General features: G+C 45.0%; 2 protein-coding genes across 2 annotated transcripts in view; both read left to right on the plus strand.

The window, feature by feature from the left end:
• Positions 1 to 19554, plus strand: part of ubr2 (ubiquitin protein ligase E3 component n-recognin 2) — a 45410-nt gene extending 25856 nt beyond the window's left edge. The window contains 20 exon segments of the mRNA XM_054600697.1: positions 2891 to 3000; positions 3586 to 3669; positions 4067 to 4251; positions 5034 to 5242; positions 5333 to 5426; positions 9103 to 9264; positions 9338 to 9426; positions 9529 to 9589; positions 9670 to 9818; positions 10157 to 10212; positions 10668 to 10764; positions 10874 to 10941; positions 12521 to 12659; positions 12784 to 12874; positions 13542 to 13672; positions 13893 to 14001; positions 14201 to 14335; positions 17260 to 17430; positions 17882 to 17983; positions 18086 to 19554. Coding sequence (XP_054456672.1) covers positions 2891 to 3000; positions 3586 to 3669; positions 4067 to 4251; positions 5034 to 5242; positions 5333 to 5426; positions 9103 to 9264; positions 9338 to 9426; positions 9529 to 9589; positions 9670 to 9818; positions 10157 to 10212; positions 10668 to 10764; positions 10874 to 10941; positions 12521 to 12659; positions 12784 to 12874; positions 13542 to 13672; positions 13893 to 14001; positions 14201 to 14335; positions 17260 to 17430; positions 17882 to 17983; positions 18086 to 18227 — 2384 coding nt within the window. The 3' untranslated portion in view covers positions 18228 to 19554.
• A 1550-nt stretch (positions 19555 to 21104) lies between these two features.
• The window catches only part of prph2b (peripherin 2b (retinal degeneration, slow)), a 14629-nt gene continuing 9952 nt past the window's right edge, over positions 21105 to 25781 (plus strand). Inside the window, exons 1-2 of the mRNA XM_054600698.1 lie at positions 21105 to 21685; positions 25422 to 25668. Of these exons, the coding sequence (XP_054456673.1) occupies positions 21105 to 21685; positions 25422 to 25668 (828 nt within the window). The remainder of the gene's footprint in view (positions 21686 to 25421; positions 25669 to 25781) is intronic.

Below are 25781 nucleotides of genomic sequence, written 5' to 3' on the forward strand. Positions count from 1 at the left end.
ATATACACACAGTATAAAAACAAACAGTACACATAGTGTTTGTTGTTCTAATTGTCAGTTTTTAAATATGTTCATTTATTTATATGTTAATTATAATAATCAGGATCAGCTCTTTAGTAAAGAACCAAATGTTTGGACAGCAGCTGTTGGTGGGTCCAGGTCTCCTGAAGAAGGGTCCTCCTAGAGGAGTCCCTATTGGTGGATAAGAAAAGATAAGATAAGATAAAATAAGATAATCCTTTATTAGTCCCGCAGCGGGGAAATTTGCAGGCTTACAGCAGCATAGAGTAAAGTGCACACAAGAGACATAGTAAAAGAAAGACAAGATAAAAATAAAAAATGAAATAAAAAAAACAAGTATTATAAATAAGCAATAAGAAACAGTAGAAAACAAAAAATAACTGAAATATTATATTTACAGACAGAAAAACTATTGTAACTATTATTGCACAGTGTAATGTATTGCACAGGTTTTTATCGTCATGTGTCATGTGGTCTGCTGGGAGCAGAGCTGGTTGTGCAGCCTGACAGTAGCAGGAATGAAGGGCATGCAGTACCTCTCCTTCACCACCGGGGGTGAATGAATAATAATAATAATAATAATAATAATAATCAATCCTTTATTAGTCCCACAATGGGGAAATTATTTCTCTGCATTTAACCCATCCCGGAGGAGCAGTGGGCTGCAATGAAGCGCCCGGGGAGCAACTTGGGGTTAGGTGTCTTGCTCAAGGACACCTCGGCACGTTGCCGGTAGAGGGGTTTGAACCACCAACCTTGTGGTTACGGGACAAGCGCTCTACCTCATGTGCCACAGCCGCCCCAAGAAGGAGCTGCACAGAGCTGTCAGGGTGTCCTGCATGGGGTGAGAGGTGTTGTTCATCAGGGATGACAGCTTGGCCATCACCCTCCTGTCTCCCACCACCTCCACCGTATCCAGTGGACACCCAGCACACTGCTGGCCTTCCTGACAAGCTTATTCAGTCTCTTCTTGTCGGCTGCTGAGATGCTGCTGCTCCAGCAGACCACTGCATAGAAGATGGCTGATGCCACCACAGAGTTGAAAAAGGTCCTCAGGAGTGCTCCCTGCACTCCAAAGGACCTCAGTCTCCTCAGCAGATACAGTCTGCTCTGACCCTTTTTATAAAGTGCATTAGTATGATTAGTCCAGTCCAGTTTATTGTTCAAGTGAACACCCAGGTACTTATAAGATTGCACAATCTCAATGTCCTGTCCCTGGATGTTCACTGGTTCCGGAGGACAGTGTTTTCCCGGCGGAAGTCCACCACCAGCTCTTTGGTTCTACCAGAGTTGATCTGGAGGCGGTTCCGCCGGCTCCATCCTATGAAGTCCTGGTTCAGTTCTCTGTATTCCCTCTCATCGCCGGCGGAGATGAGGCCGACGATGCAGAGTCATCAGAGAACTTTAGCAGGAGGCAGGTAGCAGAGTTGTATTTGAAGTCTGATGTGTATATGGAGAAGAGGAATGGAGCCAGAACGGTTCCTTGTGGGGCCCCCGTGCTGCAGGACACCCGATCTGACTCACACTCCCTTATCCCTCCCTGTGGGCGCTTCTTCAGGTCTCCTGAAGACGCGTCCTCCTAGAGGAGTCCCTATTGGTGGGTCCAGGTCTCCTGAAGAAGGGTCCTCCTAGAGGAGTCCCTGTTGGGAGGTCCAGGTCTCCTGAAGAAGGGTCCTCCTAGAGGAGTCCCTGTTGGTGGGTCCAGGTCTCCTGAAGAAGGGTCCTCCTAGAGGAGTCCCTGTTGGTGGGTCCAGGTCTCCTGAAGAAGGGTCCTCCTAGAGGAGTCCCTGTTGGTGGGTCCAGGTCTCCTGAAGAAGGGTCTTCCTAGGAGTCCCTGTTGGTGGGTCCAGGTCTCCTGAAGAAGGGTCCTCCTAGAGGAGTCCCTGTTGGTGGGTCCAGGTCTCCTGAAGAAGGGTCTTCCTAGACGAGTCCCTGTTGGTGGGTCCAGGTCTCCTGAAGAAGGGTCCTCCTAGAGGAGTCCCTGTTGGTGGGTCCAGGTCTCCTGAAGAAGGGTCCTCCTAGAGGAGTCCCTGTTGGTGGGTCCAGATCTCCTGAAGAAGCGTCTTCCTAGACGAGTCCCTGTTGGGAGGTCCAGGTCTCCTGAAGAAGGGTCCTCCTAGAGGAGTCCCTGTTGGTGGGTCCAGGTCTCCTGAAGAAGGGTCTTCCTAGACAAGTCCCTGTTGGGAGGTCCAGGTCTCCTGAAGAAGGGTCCTCCTAGAGGAGTCCCTGTTGGTGGATCCAGGTCTCCTGAAGAAGCGTCTTCCTAGACGAGTCCCTGTTGGTGGGTCCAGGTCTCCTGAAGAAGGGTCCTCCTAGAGGAGTCCCTGTTGGTGGGTCCAGGTCTCCTGAAGAAGGGTCCTCCTAGAGGAGTCCCTGTTGGTGGGTCCAGGTCTCCTGAAGAAGGGTCCTCCTAGAGGAGTCCCTGTTGGTGGGTCCAGGTCTCCTGAAGAAGGGTCTTCCTAGACGAGTCCCTGTTGGTGGGTCCAGGTCTCCTGAAGAAGCGTCCTCCAAGAGGAGTCCCTGTTGGTGGGTCCAGGTCTCCTGAGGTCTTGGGGTTTGACTTTCCTGTTTGCTGAGGTATTGAAGAGCTCCTCGGGTTAGCGGTTAGGAGATTAGCTGTGATGCTGAAGACTCTGGACATTGTTGGGTTGTCTTGGCTGATACGTCTCTTCAGTGTCTCGTGAGGATCAGGGTCGGTCCCTGTGGAGAGGGTTCACCCGGGTTCCATTGCAGCTCGCGATGTGATGTGATGTGTGTGTGTGTGTGTGTGTGTGTGTGTGTGTGTGTGTGTGTGTGTGTGTGTGTGTGTGTGTGTGTGTGTGTGTGTGTGTGTGTGTGTGTGTGTGTGTGTGTGTGTGTTTGTTTTCAGGTCCAGGTGAAGCTCCCAGTACTTCAGGAAGTGTCCTGGCGCTGTTGGAGAGTCTGCAGAACGCTCCTCACCTGGAGGTTCACAAAGACATGATCACCTGGATCCTCAAGGTGAGCTCTGATGTCACTATGATGTCACACCCTACAGATCTGATCTGTTCTACAGGCTCAGGTTGATTTTAATTAAGGTGCTAATATATAATATTATTTAGTTAAATAATAACATATGTTTAGACTCTGCTTTGATGATGAGTTTAATCCACTGAAAGTACTCTTTTTCAAGTACTCGCTGGTGGTAAAGGACGTAGTGATTCTATTGTGTTGGACATAAAGGACGTAGTGATTCTATTGTGTTGGACATAAAGGACGTAGTGATTCTATTGTGTTGGACATAAAGGACGTAGTGATTCTATTGTGTTGGACATAAAGGACGTAGTGATTCTATTGTGTTGGACATAAAGGACGTAGTGATTCTATTGTGTTGGACATAAAGGACGTAGTGATTCTATTGTGTTGGACATAAAGGACGTAGTGATTCTATTGTGTTGGACATAAAGGACGTAGTGATTCTATTGTGTTGGACATAAAGGACGTAGTGATTCTATTGTGTTGGACATAAAGGACGTAGTGATTCTATTGTGTTGGACATAAAGGACGTTCAGGTGTTGACATAGAAGTTTGGTTTTGTGTGTTCAGATGGTTGCAAACATCAAAACGATGAGAGAACGAACGTCGTCCACTTTCACCGTCAGCGTCTCCCACAGACGGGGACCCGAAGAGGTAAGATGAACCATGATGATGGTGATGATGATGATGATGGTGGTGATGGTGGTGATGGTGGTGATGGTGATGATGATGATGATGGTGGTGGTGGTGATGATGGTGATGGTGGTGATGATGATGGTGATGGTGATGATGGTGATGATGATGATGGTGGTGATGATGATGATGATGGTGGTGATGGTGGTGATGATGATGGTGATGGTGGTGATGGTGATGATGATGGTGATGATGATGATGGTGATGATGATGGTGGTGTGATGGTGGTGATGATGATGGTGATGATGATGGTGGTGGTGATGGTGGTGATGATGATGATGATGATGATGGTGGTGATGATGATGATGATGGTGGTGATGATGATGGTGGTGGTGATGATTTCGTCGTCTCCCTGCAGACGGTGCGGGACAAAGACAAGGCGGAGAGGAAGAGGAAGGCGGAGATGGCTCGTCTCAGGAGGGAGAAGATCATGGCTCAGATGTCTGAGATGCAGAAACATTTCATCAACGAGAACAAAGAACTTTTCCAGCAAAGTCTGGAGGAGCTGGAGGCGTCCACGTCTGCTGCTGCTGCTAAAAACAGGTACACACCTGTACACACCTGTACACACATGTATACACTTGTACACACCTGTACACACATGTATACACTTGTACACACATGTATACACCTGTACACACATGTATACACCTGTACACACCTGTACACGCATGTATACACCTGTACACACCTGTACACGCATGTATACACCTGTACACACCTGTACACGCATGTATACACCTGTACACACCTGTACACGCATGTATACACATGTATACACCTGTACACACTTATACACACCTGTACACACTTATACTTATACACACCTGTACACACTTATATTTATATACACCTGTACACACTTATATTTATATACACCTGTACACACATGTATACACCTGTACACACTTATACTTATATACACCTGTACACACTTATACTTATATACACCTCTACACAAATGTATACACCTGTACACACATGTATACACCTGTACACACCTCTACACACATTTATACACATGTACACACTTTTATACAAATGTACACACCTTTACACACATGTACACACATTTATACACATGTACACACTTTTATACAAAAGTACACACCTGTACACACTTAAATACACCAGTACACAGTTTTTTACACCTGTACACACTTTTATTCACCTGTACACTATTTTTACACATGTGTAGACACACAGAGTGTAGACACACAGGTGAAGACACACACACACAGGTGAATAGACAAATCTACTGAAGGTTACACAACAGAATATTGAAATGTTTTCTCCCTCCCTTTCTCCTCCTCCTCCCCTCACAGTCCTCCCAGTTCGGACTCCACCTGTGTTTCACAGGTTTGTGTCGGTCCTAGGAGAGTGGGTGGAGCCGAGCGCCGTCAGCTGGTAACTTGTATCTTGTGTCAGGAGGAGCAGGAGGTCAGAGGTCACGGCAGAGCCATGGTGCTGGCAGCCTTCATCCAGAGGTCGACGGTTTTGTCTAAAAACCGCCGTCGCAACCTACCTGACCCAGGTGGGCGGGGCCTCACTATGACATCATCAGGACAGCAGCCAATCAGTGTAAATCAGTGTTGTCTGACTGATGCCTCAATGTGTGTTTCAGAGCGTCACGACCCTCTGTTCATGCACCCCGACCTGTCGCTGGGCATCCACACCGCCAGCTGTGGACACATCATGCACGCCACCTGCTGGCAGAGGTGAGACACTGCAGCCAACGAGGCTCTAGTAATATCAACAGTCATACACTCTGTTTTAGATAGCGCCAAAGCACATCTCATTGTGTGTGTGTGTGTGTGTGTGTGTGTGTGTGTGTGTGTGTGTGTGTGTGTGTGTGTGTGTGTGTGTGTGTGTGTGTGTGTGTGTGTGTGTGTGTGTGTGGTGTGTGCTGTGTGTGTGTGTGTGTGCTGCGGCAGGTGTCGCCGGCATGCTGCACCAACAAACAACTTTTTAACATCTACACCCGTTGTAACTACCAGCGTTAATGTAGTTGATGCATCAAGAGTCCGAAAACTCGTTTTGATCATGTTGATCACCCTACTGAAACTCGCTTTCAAACAAGCGTTGCTCGGTGGGAGAGTCTATCGGCTACCGGAGTATGCCGACCCAGTCACGCCGGGCGCCCTGTCTTTTGATACGGATTTCTCCGCGTACCACCGCCCGCTGTCCCCGCAGCTTTGGGCTGCTTTCCAGGACAGCGAGAGAGCCTTCAGAGCCGGACTCAACACTGGGCCACGAAGGGAGAAGTGCTTCGCGTGTTCGGGAGACCCAGGAGAGTGGATACTTCTGATCAAAGTACTGTACGGAGTATTCTTTAAGAACGGCGTTTTTACAACTGTGAGCCATCGGGGAAACAGCTAGGGTTCCCGTTCATGAAGTATGTTACGCGGATCCTGAAAAAGTTTCCCCTGTACCAGCCGCTCCCCGAGCCGATGACGTCATCCTCAGCTGCTGTCTGGATCGAGGGACAACTGTGTTTCGTTAGAAATACAGTGCAGCCCCAGCTCTGCATCAGAACGCAGGAGCGCCGCAGTATAAAAGTGAGCAGGAACAAGCTTGCTTCGCTGTGGCAGCATAGAAGATCAAAGGCGATCCAGATAATTCTTAACAACAGTGAATACCCGGACACTCCCCCTGTCCCAGTGACATCATAGCTGTACAGCAGTACTATGAAAATAAATGTCAAAGCCGAACGTCAATCAGTGATCCTCTCCCATTAACCCCTTGGAGTAGCCTGCCACCATTTCAACCTAGTGACTTTCCAGACACCTCCTACTTCACACTGGCTGAAATAAATACTGTCATATGCAGCCTACCCAACAACAAGGCATGTGGCATAGACGGCGTTAGTTATGAAAGCCTTAAAACTCCACAGACATGCGAAAAAATTACATCTTTATTTAATGTCTGCTTGGAAAATAAAAGAGTCCCTGAGACCTGGAAAGGAGCAATGATTCACCGCATCCCCAAAAAGGATAATATAGTAGATGATCCGTCCACCTGGAGGGACATCTCCCTCCTACCCACCATCTACAAAGTGTTCATGAAGTGTATCCTGTCCCGTGTGTTGCCCTGGCTAGTGGACAATAACATCCTCTCACCCAACCAGAAAGCATACATTAACAGACAGGGCATGAATGAACACGTGTTTTGTCTGAAAACTGGGATCGATGATTTCAAGCATGAATCTTGCAAATTCTACTCTGTCTTCCTGGACTTCAGGGACGCTTTTGGGACCCTGACCCACAATGTCATGATCCACGCCCTAGAGGAAATCCAGCTACCTCGCGTGTTTATTGACATTATTAAGGATGTTTACAGCTCTTCCTTCATTCAGGTTATCTGTGGGAAACAACTCACAGATCCCGTCCCCCTCCAGGTGGGCATTAAAACCGGCTGCCCGTGGAGCGCCATCAATTTTGTTCTGGCCATCAACCAGTGGATTAGGTGGCTGTGCGACTGTGCACCACCCAATGTGATTTCCCCAAACCCCATACAAGGCTACGCAGATGATGTGCAGCTGGCTTCTCGGGAGGAGAGTGTCATCAAGGACATGCTCTCCAGAACTGACACATTCCTGGACTGGTCCGGTCTGGAGATCAAACAGTCTAAATGTGCAGTTCTATACCAGAGAAGGAGTGGCGGGAATCGCTGGTACAAATCTAAAACGGATAGGGATCCAGAGTTTTCCATCAACTCGGAACCAATCCGTGTGTACGACCTGCACGAGACGTACACCTACCTCGGGCACAAATTCAATGTAGCAGGCGAGTGGAAGAAGCAGGTTGAATATATGGTCACGGAATTCACCACCAGGCTGGATTTGATTGATGTTTCACCACTTCCTCTGCTCATGAAGTTGGAGGCCATCAGACAGGTGGCCCTGTCGAGAATTCAACATCTTTTCTCCAACGTACACCTCGCGTGCAAAACACTGCGGGAACTAAACAACCAAGTAGTTTCTGTAGTGAGGAAGTGGTTTGGACTGAACACCCATACAACCAGGGACATTATTTTCCAGCCCAAACAGGAGGGAGGTCTAGGCGTTCCAAACGTGGAGTGGATCTATAATGCCACCAGGCTGTCCCACCTGACCAATATGCTGAACAGTGATGATCGGACTGTCAGGGAACTTGCACGTTCTTCATTGTTTCTGGACATGAAGCGACGTAAAGTTCCCCTGGCAGGAGAGGGTGAGCCGAGCTTCTTAGGCTTTAGAAGGAAGCCCAACAACAAGATGGACTCACATTCTGCTGGGTTTGGGGTCTCGTCGGACTGGCCCGACCTCAATGACCTTTGCGTGCGAGCTGGAGTCTCCCTGGACTGGGTGAAGTCTGACTCAGACACTGTAATGGTGTCTGAGGATGTAATAACTGACTGTACAATCTCAGTAAGGGTAACTGTCAATGATACTGAACATCATGTATCACCAGCTCACACACGCAGGTACCTGCTAGGGTTAGAACAGCAGAGGCAGCAACAACACTGGACTGGTCTAAAGCTACAGGGAAAGCTAGCATGTATTCCCACTGCAGATCACACAGTTTCTCACACAATATTCAAGAACTATGCAGTTGATGAGGATATTCTTACATTTGCAGTTAAAGCCAGATTACAAGTTCTTCCAACCAGACTCAATCTCTCTCTGTGGTACCCTAACAGATTTCCTCCTCATTGTCTGCACCACGACAACTCAACCATAGAATCACTGTCACATATTCTGAATGGCTGCCATGTATACAAGGGCATGTATATTTCCAGACATGATAGAATTGTTGATTTACTGGTTAAGAACATGCTTTTATATACCCCACCTTCCTCCGTTAAAGTATATACCCATTCAAGGGTTTCATCTGACATGTTCACTCTGTGCAATAACGAAGTTGACTATTTTTCAAATGTGACAGCCAATACACCAGATGTTATTGTTGTTGATGAGGTAAGCAGAGAAGTCACCATCTTAGAAGTAAGCTGTACGTTTGACTATAGTCTGGAGGAGGCATTCCTTGCCAAGGTTACAAAATACCAACTTCTCAGAAATGAGATTGCACAACTGGGGTACACCTGCAAACTACTTGTGTTTATATTTGGAAGCCTTGGCCATGTCCACAGACTCGTCATAAGGGGTTTGCAGATGGCTGGAATTCCGAAGCCAAAAGCTAAAGCACTTGCAAAATTCTGCTCCATATCTGTATTAATAGGCAGCCGCCACATATGGAGGAGACGCTGCTTCCTGTATCCATAGACTGAGATCAGACATGTCAAAGAGATTCTGGGCTTGATGAGTGCATCTACCAGTGTTTGTGTTCAAGATTTGTTATTGTAAAATGTGAACATAAATAAATGACTAAAATGTGTGTGTGTGCGCGCGTTCAGGTACTTTGAGGCGGTGCAGCTGAAGGAGCAGAGACGTCAGCAGCGTCTGCGAGGTCACACCAGCTACGATGTGGAGAACGGAGAGTTCCTGTGTCCTCTGTGCGAGTGTCTGAGCAACACTGTGATCCCTCTGCTGCCACACACACACACACCTGAACACAGGTATACACACACCTGACCACAGGTATACACACACACAATCACAATACCTAACCACAGGTCTTTTTTCTCTCAGTGTCGATCATCCCAGTCTGGAGGCGTGGCTTAAGACAGCCAATCAGCAAATAACAGCACTACACTCCGCCCACAGGAGGCAGTCTGACGGTCAGTCACCTGTCAATCATTTTTATATTATATATGTTATATAAATATATAGTTCAGTTACGTGTTTAATTACCTCTCTGTGTGTGCGGGTGTCTATTTCAGGTGTAGCAGAGGGGGCAGAGCCTGCTGTTCCTGAGGGATTCAGAGTCGACTACACTCCACAGTGAGTTTGGATGGTACCACTATACTGTTGGAACACACCTGCATGATGTCAGCAGGTGATGATGTCACTGTCTCTCTCAGGAACCCGTTTTCCAGCAGCATCAGGGAGATGATCACCACCTTCGGCATGTCGACCTACAAGGTGGGACTAAAGGTGAACCCCAACGAGCAGGACCAGAGGGTCCCGGTGCTGAGCTGGTCCACTTGCGCCTATACCATCCAGAGCATAGGTATATACACACACCTGAGAGGTCAGACGTAAACATGTACCATCCAGAGCATAGGTATATACACACCTGAGAGGTCAGAGGTTATTACACACATCATACAGAGCATAGGTATATACACACCTGAGAGGTCAGAGGTTATTACACACATCATACAGAGCATAGGTATATACACACACCTGAGAGGTCAGAGGTTATTACACACATCATACAGAGCATCATACAGAGCATAGGTATATACACACCTGAGAGGTCAGAGGTTATTACACACATCATACAGAGCATAGGTATACACACACCTGAGAGGTCAGAGGTTGTGCTGACAGTGTGTTTCTTTGCAGAGCGCCTCCTGATGGATGAGGAGAAGCCTTTGTTTGGAAGTTTACCTTGCCGACAGGTAACAAAGACAGATGGGCCATCTGATTGGACAGGGGTGGCAGAGGGCCGGGGTTTTTGAGGTTTAGATGGATAGCTGCATTGTTTCAGTCAGGTAGAGGAGTTTAGGAGGATAGGATGTTTGATCAGAAACATGGTTGGCGACGTTTAGAGAAGGTTATTTATTGATATTTAATAATAATCAATAAGTTTTATTGAGGTTTGAATGAAGCGACACCAGAAAGAAAACGTGTGCAGGTGTTTAGGAAGTAACAGATGCAGAATATGCCTTTGGACCTTCTGTCACCTGTTCAGCTGTTCACCTCAGGTACATCATGACATCATGAAGATATAAAGTGTGTGTGTGTGTGTGTGTGTGTGTGTGTGTGTGTGTGTGTGTGTGTGTGTGTGTGTGTGTGTGTGTGTGTGTGTGTGTGTGTGTGTGTGTGTGTGTGTGTGTGTGTGTGTGTGTGTCAGGATGACTGCTTAAGCTCTCTTACCAGGTTCGGTTCAGCCTGTTGGACTGCAGCTCCACCAACAACAGTTCAGTCACACTTCATCAGGCTGCTCGCAGGTAATACACACACACAATACACAACAAACACAATAAACAACACACGCACAACACACACATATACAGTTTTATATGTTTGTCATCAGTCTGTGTCTTGTGTATATTGTAGCCCTGGTTCCAGACTCTCAGGTAGAGAACACACTCTGCATCCTCGAAATCGACATGTTTCACCTGCTGGTGAGTTTCATCACTTGACCAGTTCATATCCTGTTTATATCTCTAAAACCAGTTTATATCCTGTTTATATCTCTAAAACCAGTTTATATCCTGTTTATATCTCTAAAACCAGTTTATATCCTGTTTATATCTCTAAAACCAGTTTATATCCTGTTTATATCTCTAAAACCAGTTTATATCCTGTTTATATGTCTAAAACCAGTTCATATCCTGTTTATATCTCTAAAACCAGTTTATATCCTGTTTATATCTCTAAAACCAGTTTATATCCTGTTTATATGTCTAAAACCAGTTTATATCCTGTTTATATCTCTAAAACCAGTTTATATCCTGTTTATATCTCTAAAACCAGTTTATATCCTGTTTACATCTCTGAATCCAGTTCATATCCTGTTTATATCTCTAAAACCAGTTTATATACTGTTTATATCTCTGAATCCAGTTCATATCCTGTTTATATCTCTAAATCCAGTTTATCTCTCTAAAACCTGTTTATATCTCTAAATCCAGTTTAGATACTGTTTATATCTCTTTAAATCCAGTTTATATCCTATTTATATCTTGAAATCCAGTTTATATAGATTCTAAATCAAGTTTATACCTTGTTTATATCTCTAAATCTAGTTTATATGAAGTCTAAAACCAGTTCATATCCTGTTTATATCTCTAAATCCAGTTCATATCCTGTTTATATCTCTAAATCCAGTTTATATCCTGTTTATATCTCTAAAACCAGTTCATATCCTGTTTATATCTCTAAATCCAGTTTAAATCCAATTTATATAAAGTATAAATCCAGTTTAAATACTGTCTATATCTCTTTAAATCCAGTTTAAATAGATTCTAAATCAAGTTTATACCTGGTTTATATCTCTAAATCTAGTTTATATGAAGTCTAAATCAAGTTTATATCCTGTTTATATCTTTAAAACCAGTTTTTATAAAGTCTAAATCAAGTTTATATCCTGTTTATAAAATAAGATAATCCTTTATTAGTCCCGCAGCGGGGAAATTTGCAATCTCTTTAAATCAATCTCTTTAAATCAAGTTTATATCCTGTTTATATCACTAAATCGAGTTTGTATCCATTTTGTCTTAAAATCCAGTTCATATCCTGTTTGTCTTTAAATCTAGTTTATATGAAGTCCAAATCAGATTTTATCGGGTTTAATCCAATTCATCTTGCTAAAATTCACTTAATGTCTTTTTTAAATTCAGTTCATATCCAGTTTGGTTTCAGTCTAAAATCAGTCAACTTCCAGTGTAAATCAAGTGAACTTTGTGGTGGAAATTACACAATTTATACTAATACACAATTTATACTAATACTATCTATGTTCCGAGATGAGTCTCAATGAGCTGATGCATAACACTTTCACACACTGTAACTTAACATACAGAGAGACAAGGTTTCCGGCCTTTTGAGTAAAACCTTCACATCATTTACTTCCAACATACACCAATATCATTTTCCATTACAACTTACAGTGTATTTAAGCCAGTATATTAAAGCCAGTGAACTTCCAGTGAACTTCCAGTGTAGGTCCAGTTAACTGTTCGTGTCTTTCTATCTCTGAAGGTTTACAGCGTGTTGGCATACAGCTCGGTTCACAGTCTGGACCAATCAGGACAGAGACTGGTAGACTCGGCCCACCTCCACCTACTTCACCTGGTCACTGTGGCTCACCTGGTTCAGATCCTGCTCACCTCCACCACAGGTGGCCATCTCTCGCAAGCACACACACAAACACACACATTCATACACACTGCAGGTGTCTCTCTCTGTCTATCTTCACCTGTGTGCCTCTCACACCTGTCTGTCTCTCACCTGTCTGTCTGTAGAGGAGGTGTGTATGGATCAGGACAGCACCGGATCAGAGGAAGAGGAGCTCACCTGCCAGCTCTACAACACACTGAGGAAACACCTGGGCAGGTCAGTACACACACACACACACACACACACACACACACACACACACACACACACACACACACACACACACACACACACACACACACACACACACATCCACAAACGATGGCGATCAATAGTCATTAATATCAATAACCGATTGGACGTATTGACCTGTGATTTAAAGTGGAGGTGGAAAGGTGTGATGTGTTAAACTGGTGAGCTGATATTGATCAGTGATTGATTGATCATCAGAAGCAGCTCTAATATGGAGGTCCATAAATGACACGGGAAATAATTAATGAAAGAATCATGACAAATGAAGAAAATAACTTAATTCTTAAATAGATAGAAAAATGGTCAATAAATCAACGAATACTATTTATGTTCTTTTCTTTATATATTTGTATATTTTTTCTTCTTTTTACTGAGTGTGGAAACAAATGTGTTAATAAAACAGTGTTTAAGATATTCAATTAACACAGAAAAATATCACTCTTTATTCATTTATTGTCCGTTAATCTGTTTATTTATTTTATTTGGCCAAATTAAGATGTATTTATTTCTGTTTAATATATTGTGTAGTTATGTGTTAAATGGTGTGTGTGTGTGTGTGTGTGTGTGTGTGTGTGTGTGTGTGTGTGTGTGTGTGTGTGTGTGTGTGTGTGTGTGTGTGTGTGTGGATCAGTGTGATACCTGAGGTGACCTCTGGGTGGCAGCTGTTTCGTTGTGTTAGAGCTGGAATCCTGCCGTTCCTCCGAGCCGCCGCCCTTTTCTTCCACTACCTGAACTCTACAGCGCCACCTGCTGACCTGCTGGGTAACACACACACACATCAAAACATTTTATGACATCATTGGGTTTGAAGACATAACAGCTTTATAACATTTTCAGGAAATGATCAATTTTAAATGTTGTGAATTTATTTATGATTTAAGTTAAACTAAACTGGTGATGAAGTGTGTTTGTTTCCTGTGTGTGTGTGTGTGTGTGTGTGTGTGTGTGTGTGTGTGTGTGTGTGTGTGTGTGTGTGTTGTAGTTGCAGGTCCTGGTCAGTGGGAGGCGCTGTGCAGTTTCCTCAATCTGCCCTCCAACCTGCTGCAGCTCCACCAGACTCAACACACACTGCTGGAGCCTCTCATACACAGGTAACACACACACACTAACACACACAGGTACCACACACACCTTCACACAGAAAACAAACACACACACACACACAGGTAAAACACACACATATATATACACACAAACAAACAAAACACTATCACACACACAGTATGTATTTGAGGTTAGCTTCATCAATCTGTGTGCGTGTGTGTGTGTGTTTGTGTGTGTGTGGTACAGCTGGTGTTGTCATCCAGCAGTGAGACAGACGCTGCAGGTAAACGGAGTCGTCGTCAGGTTCCCCAGAGAATCCAACCGACTGATCCACCTGCCAGAAGACTACAGCGTCCTGATCAACCAGGCCTCCAGCTTCACGTCAGTACACACAGTACACACTATAAATACACACAGTACACACATCCTGATCAACCAGGCCTCCAGCTTCACGTCAGTACACACAGTACACACTATAAATACACACAGTACACACATCCTGATCAACCAGGCCTCCAGCTTCACGTCAGTACTCACAGTACACATGGTATGTACACACAGTACACACTGTATATACTCACAGTACACTCAGTACACACTGTATATACACACAGTACACATTGTATATACTCACAGTACACGCGGTACACACTGTGTAACACAGTACACACTGTAAACCAAAGACAGATTGATGTCTGATGACATCAGAATGACATCACAAGAGGAAGTGGTGGAGTAGAAGGTCATGTCAGGGACGTTGTTTTTAAGGCAGCAGACCTCATTGGGATGGAGGACTCAGTTCTGAGACCTGCTGCTGAAAAATGCTAATGTGAGCACCTCCTCATTACTCAGGATGGTCCAAACCAAACTCCACCACGATACTCCCCAATGAAACACCCAAACAAGACTCCTCAACGAGAACCCCCAAAGAAACACCCCAAAGAGACAAATGGGATACTTTTCTGATATTTGGTCAGAATGTGATGTAGTCCAAATGTCAGACTTTAAGATATAAGGAAACTGCCATTTCGAGTACATTTGCATGGGTGGGTCATGTCCCAACCCAAATGTCAGAACGGTCCCGAATGGCAGTAGACTTTAGGTCGTTTAAAAGGACTTGTAATTAAGTTGTTATAATGAAATTAAGATATAATCCACAAGAGAGCATGCTCTTTAACGCTCGCTTGGTGGCAACTCAATTGAATGTTCCTGAGGGAAGATCCCAGAGGATGTACTAAGATAAAGGTTTTTGTCCAACTTTCAGGCTTCCTCAACACTTTTCTGTGAAATTATGCTGATTGAAATGCTGGAAAACTGAGATGACAATCCATGCCATTTGGGCTAGGACAATTGGCCTACATGATTGCCCATATGAAGGTATTTCAAATGTCAGCTTTTGATTCATAAGGAAACTGACATTTGGACTACATTTGTATGGGGGGGGTTAGGGGACTCCCCAACAAAACTCCCCAATGAGGTTAAAGGTGTTTAAGGAACTAGTGGGAGAAAGTCTCATCATCGGCCCGGGCGGGCCAGGACCAGAGACTCCACACTGGTCCTGGTTCTTCATCCAGACCCCCTCACGATTTCACCATCACTTGCTGACACTTACTAAGGGTCTACCAAAACATGAACCAGGACTGCTCTTCATCCAACTATCATCCTCTTACTCTGAATCTGACCACCTGGTGTGGAGCATATTAGAGGTACAGCGGTTCAAATTGAACCTGTTTGGTCTCCAGCAGAGAACATTAAGACTATTGAGTCCAGCTTTGTGTTCAAAAGGCTATCAGTTATATTTTCACCCTATAAAACTCTTCTCTAATGCATCTGGTGTTATTATTGTGTGTTCAGGATACTCACTGACCTGTAGTACCTGTATACCTGTAATATCAGTATACCTATGATACCTGTGATATCTTTATACCTGTATCAGTTCCTTTGTAGAGGGTTGCTGGCTGTATACTTGAGATCATATTTAACTGCTAGTGACTGCAACAACATACATATCTCACCTTTACCTATTTATCCCCCGTCTCTCTGTGTCCCCTGTCTCTCTGTGTCCCCCGTCTCTGTGTCCCCTGTGTGTCTCTGTGTCCCCCGTCTCTGTGTCTCTGTGTCTGTGTCTCTGTGTCCCCTGTGTCTCTGTATCCCCCGTCTCTTTGTGTCCCCTGTGTGTCTCTGTGTCCCCCTGTCTCTGTGTCCCCTGTGTCTCTGTGTCTCTGTGTCCCCCGTGTCTCTGTGTCCCCCTCTGTCTCTGTGTCCCTCTGTGTCCCCTGTGTCTCTGTGTCCCCTGTGTCTCTGTGTCCCCCTGTCCCCTGTGTCTCTGTGTCCCCCTCTGTGTCCTCTGTGTCCCCTGTGTCTCTGTGTCCCCCGTCTCTCTGTGTCCCCCCCTGTGTGTCTCTGTGTCCCCCTGTCTCTGTGTCTTGTGTCCCCCCTCTGTGTGTCTCTGTGTCCCCGTGTGTGTCCTGTGTCGTCTCTGTGTCCCCTGTGTGTCTCTGTGTCCCCTGTCTCTCTGTGTCCCCTGTGTGTCTCTGTGTCCCCTGTGTGTCTCTGTGTCCCCGTCTCTCTGTGTCCCCGTCTCTGTGTGTCTCTCTGTGTCCCCCTGTGTCTCTGTGTCCCCTGTCTCTTTGTGTCTCTGTGTCCCCTGTCTCTCTGTGTCCCCCGTGTCTCTGTGTCCCCCCTCTGTGTCTCTGTGTCCCCCGTGTCTCTCTGTGTCCCCGTGTGTCTCTGTGTCCCCTGTGTCTCTGTGTCCCCCTGTGTGTCTCTGTGTCCCCGTGTCTCTGTGTCCCCTGTCTCTTCTGTGTCCCCGTGTGTCTCTGTGTCCCCCGTGTGTCTCTGTGTCTCTCTGTGTCCCCTGTGTCTCTGTGTCCCCCGTGTGTCTCTGTGTCCCCTGTGTGTCTCTGTGTCCCCTGTGTCTGTCTCTGTGTCCCCCGTGTGTCTCTGTGTCCCCCGTCCCTTTGTGTGTCTCTGTGTCCCCTGTGTCTCCCCCGTGTGTCTCTGTGTCCCCCGTCTTCTTTGTGTCCCCCGTGTGTCTCTGTGTCCCCCGTGTGTCTCTGTGTCCCCCTGTGTTTGTGTCCCCCGTGTGTCTCTGTGTCCCCCGTGTCTCTGTGTGTCCCCGTGTGTCTCTGTGTCCCCCGTCTGTGTCCCCTGTGTCTCTCTGTGTCCCCCGTGTGTCTCTGTGTCCCCCGTGTGTCTCTGTGTCCCCCCTCTTTGTGTCCCCCGTGTGTCTCTGTGTCCCCCGTGTGTCTCTGTGTCCCCCGTGTGTCTCTGTGTCCCTGTGTCTCTCTGTGTCTCATGTACAGGTGTCCCCGGTCAGGAGGAGATAAGTCTCGGGCTCCCACTCTGTGTCTGGTCTGTGGCTCCATGTTGTGTTCTCAGAGTTACTGCTGTCAGACGGAGGTGGAGGGAGAGGACGTAGGAGCCTGCACCGCCCACACCTTCACCTGTGGAGCCGGCCTTGGCCTCTTCCTCAGGTAACACACACCTGTACTAACTCTTCCTCAGGTAACACACACCTGTACTAACTCTTCCTCAGGTAACACACACCTGTACTAACTCTTCCTCAGGTAACACACACCTGTACTAACTCTTCCTCAGGTAACACACACCTGTACTAACTCTTCCTCAGGTAACACACACCTGTACTAACTCTTCCTCAGGTAACACACACCTGTACTAACTCTTCCTCAGGTAACACACACCTGTACTAACTCTTCTGTTTTCCACTGATGCTGTGAGACACACACCAGTCTAAACAGACGTCACTTTAACACTGTGTGTGTGTGTGTGTGTGTGTGTGTGTGTGTGTGTGTGTGTGTGTGTGTGTGTGTGTGTGTCTGTGTATGTGTTCGTGTGTGTGTTCGTGTGTGCGTGTGCGTGTGTGCACGTGTGTGTGTGTGTGTGTGTGCGTGTGTGTGTGTGCAGAGTCAGAGAAAGTCAGGTGTTGTTTGTAGCAGGTAAAACAAAGGGCTGTTTCTATCCTCCTCCGTACCTGGACGACTACGGAGAGACGGACCAGGGCCTCAAGTACGTGTCGTCCTTATATTGTTTGTTTGTTTATCTATTTGTTTGTTTGTTTGTTAATGTTTATTTATTTGTTTGTTTGTTTGTTTGTTTGCGTCCCTGCAGGCGGGGGAACCCCCTCCACCTCTGTTCCGAGCGCTACAGGAAGATCGAGCGTCTATGGCGTCAGCACGGCATCGCTGAGGTCATCGGTCACGCTCAGGAGGCCAATCAGACGCTGGTCGCCATCGACTGGCAGCACCTGTGATGATGGCCCCGCCCCTTTTAGTTACAGATCCTTCTCTTAACCAATCAGCTTCCTGCAGCCCAGCACTGAGCTCAGATCAGCTTTCAGGGATTTTTTTCAGGACTTTTGGCTTCTTGGTTTCTGTATGATTGAGGCTCCTCACCTTTGACCTCTGACCTCGTCCATGTTTCACTCCAGCACTCAGACTGACTCCTCCCCTTGTTCCTGCTCACACAGACAGGAAGTTACGTTTCTTTTAGATTGTTTTTTATTCATTTTTTCAGATTTGCATTCATTTTGGAGATTTTCTTATTTGTTCTGAGATCGATGGAATAAAAACTCAGTAACTTAACAAAGTGAAGCCCCGCCCACCTGCTGCTGCCGCTCACAGGTTGATTGACAGGTTACTTTTCTTAAATCATAAACCCTCATTTCGTGTTGCATGATGGGAAAAACATCCCCTGGTTTCAGACTCAAGAAATACGTTTTCTACAACTCCCAGGATGCATTTCATTAACGGACAGCCAATCAAAAGAGCTTCAGGAAGCTAAAGATAACGCTTCTGGCTTTGTCTGCATGGCAGTAGCAGCTGAGGCTCCTGGGTATTGTAGTATTTAGAGACAGAAAATGAGCCTGTGTGATGGTTCTGGGTTTGGTCCCATTCAGAAGTCCCATTAGATAAATGGTGAAAATAAGAGCACAGAGTATGTGAAGGCTTTTATTCTGAAATCTCTTCCTGCAGCGCTAATCACCACGCCTCCTCCTGAGAGGCTCCTCTCTGGTTGGAGACGCGTAACCATGGTAACCCCTGTGACAAGACAGTGATTTATAGAGAATATTTTACTGTTATGAACCTGCCGCATTGCATGATGGGATGTGAATGTCGGCCCAGCCCAGTGTTCGCTCACTGTGATATTTCACACTAGGTTTCAGACTCACTCAAATTAATTTAATAGTCAGTGTGTTTCTTTTGAGGGTTTCCATGGCAACAGTGCTTCTGCAGAAATGAGTGTTTGAAGATGAACGATATCTGTTTTCAACATATCAAACTTCTTTTTAAGAGGCATCGTGGTTCATGTGTTTGTTTTGGAGAGCTGTGATGTCACTTCCTGTTAGATGAGTTTTCTTATTTATTTATTTATTAGTTTCTTATAAAAGGCAGATTTTCCTTAAACTCCTGATTCGACGATGTTTGAATTCAATTTTTCTTTTCAGGTTTAAATGAGAAGATTAATAAGCATGTCGCCTCATCATCATCTTCATCTTCAGATTTGTTAATATGTGAATTCTTGTATAAATAACTAAATGTACAATATTGTATAAGAATAACAAAACCAATAAAAAATTTAAGGGATTTGTGTTTGATGGATCTGTTTTTATCACTTTATAAACTGGTGATAATAACTAATAATAATACAAATTTTACTCTGATTTAATTATTGTTCTTGAGAAGATTAAAGTCTGAACATTTATCTTTGCAGATGATTCACATTTGGATGTGAAAGAGTAAATTAATTGTTTATATGTGTGTATTTACATTATATAGAATTTACATATTTATTTTAAGGTAAAGTAATACTTTCTATAATACTATATTCAGCATCTTTATAAAAGCTGTGGATTTATTATTTTTTAATTATTTGTCTCCAAAATGTTTCAAAATATTAAACTTTGGTTGAATTCAGTAACCATGATGACATGTTTTGTAAGTATTTTAATTGCACAAACCCTCTGCCTGGACTTTTCTCCATAGCAACAGCTGCAGAGCTTCATGGTTATTGTAGTCTTTTGACTGTAAGCTTTAATTCGGTTAAGTCGGCCATTTTACCCGTCTACGAGCCAAAGTGACCGGACAACACAAACTGAGTTCTGAGAGGTTAAATTCCTGTTTTCTTCAAAGGACTCTTGTGTGTCTTTGAAGAAAAGATAGAAAACAAAGTCCTGTGAAAATATTCGAATATGGCTGATATTGATCTTCTGCAGTAAAACCTGACTATGAAGAACCAGCAACACTTCTAAACATCTCTGCCGTCCATCAGCCTCGTTACAGGAAGTTTCTCCTTTATGTTTGCATTACATTACATTAGAGTCATTTAGCAGACGCTTTTATCCAAAGCGACTTACAGTCAGTAGTATGTTACATATCATTCACCCATTCACACACTGATGACAGGCTACCATCAAGGTGCCACCATCAGACTCTAACTAACATTCATCATCCAGTCCACACCGATGGCCTTCAGGAGCAACTTGGGGTTAAGTGTCTTGCCCAAGGACACATCGACAAGAAGCCGGGTATCGAACCACCGACCCTCTGATTGGAGAACTACCTTGCTCTCCACTACGCCACAGCCGCCCCAGTATTTTGCAGAGTGACTTCTTCCTTTTTTACTTCCTGTCTCCGAGGAGCACCTGCAGGGAGGTGAGACAGGTGAGCTTCTGTCAGGACCGTCCCAGAGGAGGAAGTTGCTGCTTAACAGCAAACCAATTAGCAGTAAGTCGGCGGATTAGAGGCACCAGCTGATCTGAGTTAATAGGATCAGAGCCGATCGGAGGTTCAGGACGAGCAGTCGCAGCTCGCTCACATTCACACCTTTCTTCTGCAGGAAATACCGGAAATACTGGAGGAGCTCGCTGCCCATCGGACAGCTTTTATGTGAATCTTTAGTTGTGATTTGATGGTAGAGCCCTCTGCCCCCCCCGCAGTATGGACCTGCAGCTTGGCAATATGAGTGTGAAACCTGGAGTTGTAGCCGAGTTGTGTTTTTCCGCTTCTTTCTGGATCGGATTAAATCTCTGAGGGATTCTCAAACTGCTCGCCAAAGGAATCAGTTGTCTCATTGATACCAGAAGTTGAGCTGATTTCAGTTGGGTGTTTGACCACACTAACGCATTAAAATGCCGTTCATGCCGGTGAAGTTCAACCTGCAGAAGCGGGTGAAGCTGGCTCAGGGTCTGTGGATGATCTTCTGGCTCTCGGTCATCGTGGGGATCCTCCTCTTCAGCCTCGGCATCTTCTTCAAGATCGAGCTGCGGAAGAGAAGCGAGATGATGGACAACAACGAGAGCCATTTAGTGCCCAACCTGTTGATCCTGGTGGGCCTGATGGCCTGCGGGGTCAACGCCTTCGGAGGGAAGGTGTGCCACGACTCTCTGGACCCGATCAAGTTTGCCAAGTGGAAGCCGATGCTGAAGCCGTTCCTGCTGCTCTGCTGCGGCTTCAACGCTCTGCTGCTGCTGACGGCACTGCTCTGCTTCCTAATGCAGTTTGCCGTGTACCTGACGCTCGCCGAGGGCCTGAAGAACAGCATCAAGTTCTACAAGGACACCGACACACCGGGACGCTGCTTCATGAAGAGGACCTTGGACATGACCCAGATCGAGTTCCGCTGCTGTGGCAACAACAACTTCAGGGACTGGTTCGAGGTTCAGTGGATCAGCAACCGCTACCTGGACATGAGCAACGACCTGGTGAAGGAGTGAGTACACGGACCGAATACCGCACCCATCAACCCCTTAGAGCTGAAACCGTCTGTCAGCTAGTTTCATTAAAAGAGCTGGTCGGACAAAACAAAACATTTGAACTCTTAGAAACTGAGATGGAGATTTTTCCCTCTTCTCTGGTATTTCATAGACCAAACGATCAATCAACTAATTGGTTGATCCAAACAGAGAACCACTTCATGTCTCTGAACAAACCGCTTTATAAACTGCTTGTTGTTTAACTGATGAGTTCATCTCATCCTGTCAGAAGTGGCTTCGTGGGTTCTCTTCTGGGTCTCGGCACACAGGACTCCCAAAACGTTATTTATAACTTCCCAGAAAGTTCACTTCAATCTTCAGCTTCTCTGAACTCTGGCTCATTTCGTCTCATCTCTAAGCTTCCTATTAAAGCCTGATTCAAATCTCCCACACTTAGAACTTTCAGAGGTGAGGGGGTCGACAGAGAGAGTTCTGTCAAAGGGGGTCAGTGGAGGATAAATGAGGGAATTAAGGAGGTAAACGTTACCGTGCAGGAGGTCAATGTACCGGCTTCTCCTCTCTAAGTCTATAATCTGTCAGGATCTGATTTCCACTTCGCTGCAGCTTATACGCCTGCTAACATGACAAGGTTACACAAAACCAGTTAACTGGGGGAGTGCTTCATTCGCTCACCAGAGCAACTGCTGAAAAACACATTTATTACAAAACGTGGTCATGCAAACATACTGAGAAACAAATCAGTCTGTTGTTGCAGGTCTGTGGTTGCAGGTCTGTGGTTGCAGGTCTGTGGTTGCAGGTCTGTTGTTGCAGGTCTGTTGTCTGTGGTTGCAGGTCTGTTGTTGCAGGTCTGTGGTTGCAGGTCTGTTGTTGCAGGTCTGTTGTTGCAGGTCTGTGGTTGCAGGTCTGTTGTTGCAGGTCTGTTGTTGCAGATCTTTGGTTGCAGGTCTGTTGTTGCAGATCTTTGGTTGCAGGTCTGTGGTTGCAGGTCTGTGGTTGCAGGTCTGTGGTTGCAGATCGTTGGTTGCAGGTCTGTGGTTGCAGGTCTGTTGTTGCAGGTCTGTTGTTGCAGGTCTGTGGTCTGTGGTTGCAGGTCTGTTGTTGCAGATCTTTGGTTGCAGGTCTGTGGTTGCAGGTCTGTTGTTGCAGGTCTGTGGTTGCAGGTCTGTTGTTGCAGATCTTTGGTTGCAGGTCTGTTGTTGCAGATCTTTGGTTGCAGGTCTGTTGTTGCAGATCTTTGGTTGCAGGTCTGTGGTTGCAGGTCTGTTGTTGCAGGTCTGTGGTTGCAGGTCTGTTGTTGCAGATCTTTGGTTGCAGGTCTGTTGTTGCAGATCTTTGGTTGCAGGTATGTGGTGGCAGGTCTGTTGTTGCAGGTCTGTGGTCTGTGGTTGCAGGTCTGTTGTTGCAGGTCTGTTGTTGCAGATCTTTGGTTGCAGGTCTGTGGTTGCAGGTCTGTTGTTGCAGGTCTGTGGTCTGTGGTTGCAGGTCTGTGGTTGCAGGTCTGTTGTTGCAGATCTTTGGTTGCAGGTCTGTGGTTGCAGGTCTGTGGTTGCAGGTCTGTGGTTGCAGGTCTGTGGTTGCAGGTCTTTGGTTGCAGGTCTGTTGTTGCAGGTCTGTGGTTGCAGGTCTGTTGTTGCAGGTCTGTGGTTGCAGGTCTGTTGTTGCAGGTCTGTGGTTGCAGGTCTGTGGTTGCAGGTCTGTGGTTGCAGGTCTGTTGTTGGTTGCAGGTCTGTGGTTGCAGGTCTGTTGTTGCAGGTCTGTGGTCTGTGGTTGCAGGTCTGTGGTTGCAGGTCTGTTGTTGCAGATCTTTGGTTGCAGGTCTGTGGTTGCAGGTCTGTTGTTGCAGGTCTGTGGTTGCAGATCTTTGGTTGCAGGTCTGTTGTTGCAGGTCTGTGGTTGCAGGTCTGTTGTTGCAGATCTTTGGTTGCAGGTCTGTTGTTGCAGGTCTGTGGTTGCAGGTCTGTGGCTGGATGTCTGTTGTTGCAGGTCTGTTTTTTCAGGTCTGTGGCTGCAGGTCTGTTGTTGCAGGTCTGTGGCTTGTTGTGATCCATGTTTGCGTGTTTCTATCTTAATGCACTTAAGAGACATTAGTCTCTTTGAGATGATTATCTCCCATCATCCAATTTAAGCTTCCTGTCAATCACCAGGCCACGCCCACTGCATGTTCCTGTCAATCACCAGGCCACGCCCACTGCATGTTCCTGTCCCCCCACCCAGCTCTTTTGTTTTAGGCAAATCTACTACAATTCTATTTTTGTATGATTTGTTCTGAATTTACAGGTTCGACAAACACTTAAAGTGAAAGATTGCTAAATTACTTGAAAAGGGACGAAGAGTATAAACAAAGAGACGCTAAATTAAAAAAGAGATGCTAAATCAACAAAGAGACGCTAAATAAACAAAGAGAATCTTAATAAACAAAGAGACGCTAAATAAACAAAGAGACGCTAAATAAACAAAGAGAATCTTAATAAACAAAGAGAATCTTAATAAACAAAGAGACGCACTAAATAAACAAAGAGAATCTTAATAAACAAAGAGAATCTTAATAAACAAAGAGAATCTTAATAAACAAAGAGGCAAAGAGAATCTTAATAAACAAAGAGGCGCTTAATAAACAAAAGAGGAAATAAACGCTTAATAAACAAAGAGAATCTTAATAAACAAAGAGAATCTTAATAATAAACAGAGAGAGAATCTTAATAAACAAAGAGACGCTAAATAAACAAAGAGAATCTTAATAAACAAAGAGAATCTTAATAAACAAAGAGACACTAAATAAACAAAGAGACGCTAAATAAACAAAGAGAATCTTAATAAACAAAGAGAATCTTAATAAACAAAGAGACGCTAAATAAACAAAGAGAATCTTAATAAACAAAGAGAATCTTAATAAACAAAGAGAATCTTAATAAACAAAGAGAGATCTTAATAAACAAAGAGAACTTAAACAAAATAAACAAAGAGAATCTTAATAAACAAAGAGAATCTTAATAAACAAAGCTAAATAAACAAAGAATCTTAATAAACTCAATAAACAAAGAGAATCTTAATAAACAAAGAGAACTAAATAAACAAAATGCTAAATAAACAAAGAGAATCTTAATAAACAAAGAGAATCTTAATAAACAAAGAGAATCTTAATAAACAAAGAGAATCTTAATAAACAAAGAGAATCTTAATAAACAAAGAGAATCTTAATAAACAAAGAGAATCTTAATAAACAAAGAGAATCTTAATAAACAAAGAGACGCTAAATAAACAAAGAGAATCTTAATAAACAAAATCTTAATAAACAAAGAGAGACGCTAAATAAACAAAGAGAATCTTAATAAACAAAGATCTTAATAAACAAAGAGATGCTAAATAAAATCTTAATAAACAAAGAGCGCTAAATAAACAAAGAGAATCTTAATAAACAAAGACAATCTTAATAAACAAAGAGAATCTTAATAAACAAAGAGGCGCTCAATAAACAAAGAGAATCTTAATAAACAAAGACAATCTTAATAAACAAAGAGAATCTTAATAAACAAAGAGAATCTTAATAAACAAAGACAATCTTAATAAACAAAGAGACGTCACTTCCAACAGTCTGAGGGTCTAAGAGGTTAAGGGGGGTCAGAGGGGGGGCCGTGGTAAACCATCCTTACAACATGATTGCCATCCAGTGAATCTGACCTCTGACCTCTGTAGAGTCCAGTGAATACTAACCATGATGTCTTCGTCCTGCAGTCGGGTCCTCAGTAACGTGGAGCAGAAGTACCTGATGGACAGTGTCCCCTTCAGCTGCTGTAACCCCGGGTCCCCTCGGCCCTGCATCCAGCATCACCTGACCAATAACTCCGCCCACTACGACTACGACCACCGCATTGAAGAGCTCAACATCTGGACCCGGGGCTGCCGAGAGGCCCTCTTCTACTACTTCAGCAGCATGATGAACAGCATAGGAGTGCTCATCCTCGCCACCATCATCCTGGAGGTAAGCCGCCCGCAACCGGCGTCGACCAATCAGCATCCAGCCTGAGTCACAGTGTTGCCTTCAGGAGCAGTCCAACATTTTGTTTTTCTCAAATAACACTCATGTCTGTAGTC

The sequence above is a fragment of the Anoplopoma fimbria genome, chromosome 6 (genome assembly GCF_027596085.1).
Source record: "Anoplopoma fimbria isolate UVic2021 breed Golden Eagle Sablefish chromosome 6, Afim_UVic_2022, whole genome shotgun sequence".
NCBI classification, from domain to species: domain Eukaryota; kingdom Metazoa; phylum Chordata; class Actinopteri; order Perciformes; family Anoplopomatidae; genus Anoplopoma; species Anoplopoma fimbria.